This window comes from Felis catus, chromosome E3, assembly GCF_018350175.1.
Source record: "Felis catus isolate Fca126 chromosome E3, F.catus_Fca126_mat1.0, whole genome shotgun sequence".
Taxonomy (NCBI): domain Eukaryota; kingdom Metazoa; phylum Chordata; class Mammalia; order Carnivora; family Felidae; genus Felis; species Felis catus.
The window spans coordinates 16,151,516-16,160,777 of record NC_058383.1 but is presented as its reverse complement, the minus strand read 5'-3'; the positions used below and the strand labels follow the sequence as shown (position 1 = coordinate 16,160,777).

The window sequence follows — 9,262 nt, the reverse complement described above, 5'->3', positions numbered from 1 at the left end:
CCTTTTTTCAAACTCCTAATTCTAATATACCAAATGAAGGGAGGGCTAATACAGTGCTTCACACAGAAGCTGAGCCCACAAGCACCCATTTGATTAGCATTTCACAAAGCACTTGCACATTCTCACTTGGACCCCAAAACTCTGGTATTAAGGCAATTTTAAAGAGAATGTGACTTGCTCGTCATGAAGTAGGTAAGGAAGGCCTAGATGAACCTCAGGTATGGGCCCAAGAGCTCATTCCTTTATTCATGCTGACCATTTCTTTCACTCCTGGGAGTGAAAAGATCTCTATATAAATGGCTTGATTTCTATATAAATGGGCACTGGGAAGGACTTTGGGTCTACTACGCATTAAGGCCTCTGCTTAACTGAGATGCAACATCTGGCTCCAATGATGAAAACACCTCAATCTCCTTTCACTTACTGTAAGCTCCCACCTCCTCTTTTTGTGGTCCTGATGCAAAGCTGTAGAGTGGACTTGTGCTTTATACTTTCAATGCTTAACAAAATCCCTTCTGAACTCAGGGCAAAGGGCCAGTGCATCTAATGGATTATTCCCTGTGCCCATCTCTGTGTAGCCCTGGCTCCTACAAGGGAGAGGCCAGGCCAGCCAGACTCTTGCATTTTATTGATGTCAGTGGTTCATCTTCCTTTGGTTCATTGATTCAACAATAAACTATTTGGCTAGTCACCATATGCCATCGGCCCTTGGACATAAGGGGCATTAACACTATGAACTCACATACTTCCAGGGAAAATGGACAAAGGAGCCCACAGATGAATCCAGAAGCAAATATGCTGGGGTCTTGCCAGTTGTGAACTGTCTGTGGTAATTCAGGCAAGGTGGTCTTGGTCACTTTCAGGAACTCAAGAAGAGTAGGGCATTCTAAGAACACAGCTGAGAACAGGAGGCAGGGGGCAGCAACTGACTAATCTCAATACCACTTTACTCACAGGTCTCTGAAACTTATAGATGGGGAAAAAAAATCAGCCTTGAAAAGGTGTATTTGGAAGTTGGAAAACTGCAGAGCACAATGTAGACTGGAGGTCAACTCCGAGCGAATGAATTTTTGAGTTGTGAGAAATGGAGCTCAGTTCATTTTTAAAAACGATGCACCCCAAATTGGTCTATCTCCTTAAGGCAACATGGAGTGGGCAGTTGCAATGAGCTTGAGTCTTTCAAGAAAGGGTAACTACAGTACCTTACACAAGAAAAAGTTCTGCAGGGGAACTGCAAAAGACAATGGTTTTCATCTCTGACCAATTGGACAGATCAGCGGTTAGGACATGTGCTGACCTGGCCACAGGAATGCACTTGTAATGGGGTTTATTCCTACGTTTCCTTTGTCACTCAGTCGATTAGAAGTATTATTTTAAACAGTTTCCTGTTACTGCTCCGTTTAAGAAAACATTGACCTGGCCACAGGAATGCACTTGTAATGGGGTTTATTCCTACGTTTCCTTTATCACTCAGTTGATTAGAAGTATTATTTTAAACAGTTTCCTGTTACTGCTCCGTTTAAGAAACATTGACCTTCCAACTGGAGCTTTTTTTTTTTTTTTTTAGTTTATTTATTTATTTTGAGAGTATGCATGGGAGGGGTAGAGAGGGAGAGATTCCCAGACAGGCCCCACGCTGTCAGCACAGAGCCTGACGCAGGCCTTAATCCCACAAACTGAGATCATAAACTGCACTGAAAGCAAGAGTTAGATGCTTAAAACTGACTCAGCCACCCCCCCACCCCCCTGCCCCCAGAACCCTTTTAACGAGCACTGTTTACTAGTGAGCTACTCCTTCCATAACTACTTTTCTACAAAAGCTCCTCAGGGAATTCTGTCAGGTCCTCCAGGTGGATGCTAATTTATTTTGGTGGTTGTTCATTTATTTTTGAAGGAAAGACAGACAGAGTGTGAGTAGGGGAGGGGCAGAGAGAGAGGGAGACACAGAATCCGAAATGGGCTCCAGGCTCTGAACTGTCAGTGCAGATCCCGACGTGGGGCTTGAACTCACAGACCACGAGATCATGACCTGAGCTGAAGTCGGTCGCTTAACCAACTGAACCACCCAGGAGCCCCAGGTGGATGCTTACTTAATACTGAGACTACAAAGTAAATAAAGACATGTTGAGACAATTGTGTTCTTTTGCAAAATGCGTATGTTCAACATGTATATACTGTACCTAATTTATAATCTTCAAAACCACATCTTAAAAGGTCACTTAAAAGACGCCACATTTTGGGAGAAAATCACTTTATTCTAATTAATTCACAAACAATGTCACAAAAGCTGGTTTAAGGAGGCAAACGAACATCTGCCCAGCTCCAAACTCAAAACTATCTCACAATGAACTTCTATGCAGTAAGAACACCTGTTTTCATTCCAATTCTGAAGAAAGCTGTATTTAATGATAGAGAAGAGGTTTAACTGGTGGTTTTACACTTTATTTCTTCACTATCAGTTATATTTTTATGCTAAATTAACTTGGTCATGGGAGATGATTTTCTGTATCTTCAACTTGAACTTCTTGATTAGGCTAATCCTGCAAACAGAAAAGGTAAGTTAGAAGAACAATAGCTGTACCTTCTTAGCAAAGCAGAAGCCCTCCAAATGATAAAAAGAGGGCTAAAAGCCCAAGGTTATCAGTTCATGCCTGAAAATGAAAATAAGCATTTTAATAGATGGTGAATTCTTAGGTTGATAGGAGGAAATTATGTAAAAACAACTTCACTGTCAACATTCTAGACAGCCCAAATATCAGAGTTGCACTGAGGGATTTAAGAAACTCTTCTCTCTCAAATCAGGTGTGGGGAATGCCAACAACACATGAGTTTTTATGTCCATTCTTGGACTTTGGTGAAAATGGAATGTAATTTTCTATTCACAGCTTTGTGGCTAGATCCCTCACATCCTATAACCAGAACAAGATCTGACACACTAATCTATACCCACTTACAGAAGAATGAGATTCAGAACATAACTGGTAAAAGCTTATGACTAGAAACCTCTGGACTAGTCCTTTGTTGGAAGAGTTAGATTATTTTTAGAATAATGTAAACCAAATCTCCTCTAACTTGTCAGATTAATTTATTAAACACAGACTCCCAAAGTTCTCTAGGGTCCAGGAGTACCATGCTGTGAACTGAGCAGATGTTTTTTTTTCAATATATGAAATTTATTGTCAAATTGGTTTCCATACAACACCCAGTGCTCATCCCAAAAGGTGCCCTCCTCAATACCCATCACCCACCCTCCCCTCCCCGAGTAGATGCAGTTTTAATCACAGATTGATGCATCACCTACCATTTGCAAATCTGCACTGTTTCAGCACCTCACTGAAACCTTCACAAAGCTTAAGGTCACCCTGATTCTGGGCACACTCCAGGAACTGTTTCATCTCATAGTGGCAGGGGCCAAACTGCTGCTGGTATGCTGGCTGGGTTCCCTGAGGCTCCTGCAAAGGCATAACATTCAGGACCATTGAGAAAGGAAATTAGATCTAGACACACAGTGTCTTTGAGGTCAGCTGGGGAACCATAACTAGAACCAGAATGCAAATTCAAGTGTCCATCTAATAACAATGAAAGTGAAAAACTTTAAGGCAGAAAGCAAATGGGCTTTAACAAAATTCCAGTTATAATCAGAAAGATTCAAGAACAAACATGCAAATAAAGTGAAATGGTTATGTGCATACCTAAATACCAGTGAGGGGGTTCAGTGAAAAGTTTCATCAATGACAAAGTGGAACTATTACAGAAAAATAGATGGATGAGTGTCAAATATACCAGAAACACAACAGAGTATACATTCAAGCCCATCAGAGGAGAAAATTCACATACTTCAAAAAAGAGGGGCAGTGGGCAAATAACAGATAAAAGATCAGAAAACAGCACAGAGCTATTAAAGAGATTTTTAAATACTTAACTAAGATGGAGACTGAATTAGGTAAGAGTCACCAAGACAAATTCCTTAAAATAAGGGGAAAATGGCTGTTTTTCAGTGGATCAGGTTGAACTGCTATTCTACTCCCTGGGAACAAATACAATTTGTACAGTACTTGATGCGGCTGGCCTAAGGCACTAACTCAGCTGCCAAATGTGGATTTTGATAACCCGTTTTCTGTTAACAGCACTGGTTTTTCTCATAATATACCACTGGAAAACAAAATGCATAAAATCCTACCTGGTAAGTGATGTCAGGCCTTGAAGGCTCAGCATTACTTCCTCCACCGAAGCCCCCAGTGATGGCATGACCTAGCGTGTGCCCGACGGCAGAGCCCACAGCCACGCCAGCTGCAGTGGTTGCCATCTGGGCCATCAGACCTGGCTGCCGGGGTGCAGCGGCAGGTGAGCCAACAGCAGATGGTGGAGCTGCTGCCGGCGGCTGAGCGGCTGGCGCAGGTCTGGGTGCAGCCCTCATCTGAGGTGCCCGGCTGTGAAAGATAAGAACACAAAGTATGAAGTTCACACTTCCTACCAGGTTTCAAATCGTCAGCTTAAAGAAACTGTACCTTGACCCTTGAACAACCCACGTTTGAACTTGCGGGTCCACTTATATGTGGTTTTTTCTGATAACTACAGTGTAGTACTGCATGATTTCTTAGTAACATTTTTTCTCTAGCTTACTTTATTGTAAGATTACAGTATTATAATATATATAGCACACAAAATACATGTTAATCAACTGTTTATATTTTTGGTGAGGCTTCCAGTCAACAGTAGGCTAACAGAAGTTAGGTTATTGGGGAGTCCAAATTTATTCACAGATTTAACTGTACTGGAGGTAAGTGCCCCTAAACCATACATTGTTCAAAAGTCAAATGTAAATGAAAATAAACTTCAGGATCTTCATTTTTAATTCTTAAATACAAATACTCTATGCAAACCAGAAAACTTTACGGAACACAATTCCCAGAACTATTTACATCATTTTGTCTCTTTAACCTTTTAAGGTTATAATCACCAAGTATAAACTATCTTTGCCTGCTTTTTGCATTTCTATGTATTCGTATACCCTAGAGTAGCTTTACAGAACACAGTTATTCCAATACCTCACAAAAATCATAAAATATTAAGAGTTTAAAAGGTCCTTAGAGAATTCACCCACTCAGATACTAGGGTTAAGTATCATTGTAAGTGCTGGGAATTGACCTGTTAAAAGACAAAAACCTCTGCTTTCATGACACTATTGAGGGCTCAATTAAGGAAAATATGTCATGTAGTATTAGGTAAAAAATATTAAGAGAGGGAGAACATGTGGGACTTGGCAATTTTAGGACAGTCAAGTGAGGTTAAGTGTAACTGAGTTGGTATCATCTTAGTAAACATATGCAAATAGTCATATGGGGGAAATAATACAATCTAATTCCTTCATTTCAGATTAGGAAATCGAAGACCAGTAAATAGGAATGACTTGCCTGAACTGTTACACCAAAATTTCAATTGTATCCCATCCCGTAGAACATTGAGATGCTTTCAGCATTTTCACTAACATGTCCTGCACTGCTTTAAAAATCTTCACATGTTATATTCCCTCTGCACATTTTTAGATAGTTTCCTTGGGAGCTCTTCAACCAAATAAGGCTAGGTCAGAAAAGCTAATAACTTTGCTTCCAATCAGGTGGCATCTGGCATCACTTTACAAAAATGTGGTTTTCCGTCCTTTGGTGAGAAGCTTCTTTCCATTAAGTGAACTGCTTCCCTACACTCCTAGCATCCTGTGTGAACACAACCCACCTTACTGCTGGAAAGCAATGTGGTACTGGGCTAAACGTCCTAAACTGGCCACTGGAAAACTCTGGTCAGACCTGGCTTTCCTACTTACTGGTAGCATAACCTTGGACAAGTCACTTATTCTGAGTCTCCAGTTTCCTGATTTCTGTAAAACAGGAATAACATCTATCCCTAAGGTTATTGGTGTTAAGGTTAAAGTATAACTGGCAGTACATCTTAAAAGTATTTTATGAACTGAGCCTTGGTGGCTCAGTCAATTAAGCGGCCGACACTAAATTCTGCTCAGGTCATGATTTCACAGTGGTGGGATTAAGCCCCATCAGGCTCTGTGTGCTGGCAGCACGGAGCCTACTTGGGATTCTCTCTCTCCCTCTCACTGAGCCTGCCCTGCTCGCTCTCTCTCAAAATAAATACACTTAAAAATTTTTTTAAAGTATTTTATGAACTAAAAAACATCATGTACGTGTGAGGCTTTAGGAACTACGTCCCTGACTGGGCTGAGTCCCTGGAACGCTCACTGCTGGTGCTCAAAGATTATCCAGTTTATTGAAATGAGATCATTTTCCTGATTTTACTACCTTTCTCCAACACTGGTTTTTGTTTTTTTCCGCTACTTTTAAAGTTTCAGCCGGTTTACACTTACAAATATCCACTTCTTAGGAGGACTTGCCCATTTTAACTTAAAATGAGCTTTAGGCGCACTTGGCTGGCTCAGTCGGAAGAGCGGGTGATTCTTGATCTCCGGGATCCTGAGTTCGAGTCCCGTGTTGGGTGTAGAGATTATTTAAATAAACTCAAAATACTTTTCAAATGAGCTCTACAGTATTTTAAGTAATAACTCACGGACACTCGAAATTAGAAAGTTTGCCACTAACGGGATACCTAGCCAAAGCCCATTTACAACCAGCTTGAGGCGGGTGGAGACGCACCAAGGCCGCCGCATTTACAGCGGCCTCCGCCAGCCTCCGCCAGCCTCCACCAGGCGGCGGCGAGGCCTACTGCGGCCTCCGTGTGCGTCACGGCGCCGGCAAGGCCCCAGACCACCCCCCAGGTGGTCTCACCTGGCCGGAGGGGCCATGCGGGAGGTACGGCTCCGGCTTCCACGCGGCATGGCAACTGCAAGGCGACTCGGCGTCTAGAAACGCAAGACTCTGCGGAGACCCCGGCGGCTTCTGCGAGCTGGTGAGCGGAAAACGGGGGGCGGGCTTGGCCTCCGCGCGCGACCAATCAGTGCCCGACGTCTCCGCGTGCCCTTGAGGGTCACTGGAAGAGCAGGACGTCATGGCGGCGCGTCGTCGTACGAGGTTAACGTCATGAGCTCCGCCCCATTTAGGAGGCCGGAAGTGCCTGAGGTTACTCTGCAAGTGTACTTCCAGCTTGGTGCTAGTCTGAGCCGCTAGCTGTTTGCTTTGTAGGGTATGAGGACCGTCGCACTTCTTTCAAATATATGGTAGACAGATCCAGCCTTGAGAGCGAGGCAGATTATCTGGCGTTCTGCAACTGGACCTTAGGCAAATTAACTTTTCTCAGCATTAAGGTTATTTATTTGGGTATTTTTTTGAGGTACAGTGCGGGCACGCAATGTGAACTGAACGAAGGAAACTGAAAACTTTAGGCAACACCGACAAAGCTGAGTTTATTCTATTTGTATTTCTCTTCTTTGTGGACTCAGGCAACAAGATCAGATCGTAATAATGCCTTACATTTATGTATTACTATATAGTTTCAGACCCTTTTCATTACGTCATAGAACTTGTGCCCATAATTGGGATAGTATTCATTCACTATTCACTATTAATAAAAATGTTCTGAATGATTTCCAAGTTCTACAGATAAGATACAGCACCAAATAAAACAAGACTCTACCTTCGTGGAATTTAAAGTTTGAGGAGAGACAGAAACATCTATGTAAATCAGGTAGTGGTGATATGAAGCCAAAGTATGGTGAGTGAGATGGGGAGCTAGAGGTTGGAGAGGGCAGGAACTCTTGGAAGAGTTAGTATTTGAATAGACTGCTTGAGGAAGCAGGGAAACAAACAAAATGTTTATCAAGGGTAATGGCATTCCAGGTAGAGGGAACAGCAATTGCGAAGGCCCCACGGTTGTATGTTTTAGTGATTGCCGATGTGACATACTTCTAACAGTAACGTTTTAGGGCCTCTGCAGTAGTGGAAAAGTTGGTTAGTGGTATTTCAAGGACGGCTTCATGGGAAGGTCCTTGGGATGGGATGGGATTTATGGAGGAGAAAAGGAAAGGTGGACCCTCCATTTCTGCTAGGATGTCAAACAGAAAATTTCCCCTTCCACCAGAGGTTAGTAGTTTTTCCAGTAAAAGCACATTGTTTCCAGTAACAGCAGAACGTTTGTGGAACCGAAGGGTAAATAATGCAGTAACCTTTCGTGAAAAAGTCTTATTTTCATAGAACTATAATGAAAGCTTTACAAATGATATGACATTATACTTGCCTTTGGATAATTCATAAGCAGAGACGGAGTAAAGGAGCCCTATATAAAGGACATCCTAGCAGAAGAGCTTGAATGAGCATAACTTTGGACAATTAAGACAGGTATCCAGAACAGAGACAATTTTAATCATACCTGGCTAAGTTGTTAATTCTTACATTGAGGAGAGAATATTAGGTATTTGTACAAGGTTATTTTGTAATAGTAAAGGATTGGAAACAACCTAAATTCTTGTCAGTATAATACTGATTTTTAAAAAAGGCACATCACACAATATGCAGCTATAAAAAGGAATAAAAAAGCCTCTCTGTTATTATTAGTACGAAAGATACCAAGAGGAACTGTCAAGAGAAAAAAAGCAAGAGGCAGAATTGAATGTACTGTGCTGTGTAACATGGAGAGAAAAGACTATTAATATGCACAAACTATCTGCAGCTGTTAACACTGCTAACACTAAACACTGTTAGTTGCCTTCAGGAAGTAGGACTGGGTGGCTGTAGCACAAGGTGGGACTTTTACTGAAAACATTTCCTATGTTTTGGATTCTGAAACAGTTAATATATTACCTCTACTCAAAAACAGATTAAGAACATGTAAAAATTAAAATAAAAACAGGAATTGAAAAAAAATTTCAGAATTCTGCTACATATCATTTGTAGTTGGCCAGGATAAATATGCTGAAGTTCCCTCTTTAGTAATATGTATGTAACAACTTCTCATTCCATAGTGATTTCAGTCATTCTCAACAAATTCACAGTGATCAAAATTTGAACAAAGAACTCTTGCAGGCATTGTTACAGATATTTGATACTGACATTTGGATGAATGGACTCCTGATGACTACAATAAAATTTTACCCAAATTAGGCTGTAGATACCAGAAGTTTTAAAATTATGCAGATCTGTTCCAGAAATTCCACAGAAATCCAGGAATTCAAGAAACACTCATGAATGTGGAAAGAAATTAGCTATAAAGATGTTTATTTAACAAATTCCATAAAGTAGGGAAAACTAATAAGTATCCTACAATACAGAAATAAAGTTATGATATATACACATGAAATGCTATG

General features: G+C 41.3%; 1 protein-coding gene across 1 annotated transcript; it reads right to left on the bottom strand.

The window, feature by feature from the left end:
• Positions 1-2,234: 2,234 nt before the first annotated feature.
• On the bottom strand, positions 2,235-6,952 carry CHCHD2 (coiled-coil-helix-coiled-coil-helix domain containing 2). Its single transcript, XM_003998609.5, has 4 exons — positions 6,792-6,952; positions 4,181-4,430; positions 3,302-3,452; positions 2,235-2,540 (listed from the first exon to the last, which is right to left on the bottom strand). The coding sequence occupies exons 1-4, from the start codon at positions 6,839-6,841 to the stop codon at positions 2,530-2,532; spliced, it is 462 nt and encodes a 153-aa protein (XP_003998658.1). The 5' UTR covers positions 6,842-6,952; the 3' UTR covers positions 2,235-2,529.
• Positions 6,953-9,262: the final 2,310 nt, after the last annotated feature.

Excerpts from the sequence above, each read along its gene's own strand:
- CHCHD2 (XM_003998609.5), bottom strand. The coding sequence starts at position 6,841 with ATGCCGCGTGGAAGCCGGAGCCGTACCTCCCGCATGGCCCCTCCGGCC. Across the intron at positions 4,431-6,791 it reads CGCATGGCCCCTCCGGCCAG|CCGGGCACCTCAGATGAGGG; the intron begins GTGAGACCACCT and ends TATCTTTCACAG. Across the intron at positions 3,453-4,180 it reads GGCCTGACATCACTTACCAG|GAGCCTCAGGGAACCCAGCC; the intron begins GTAGGATTTTAT and ends ATGCCTTTGCAG.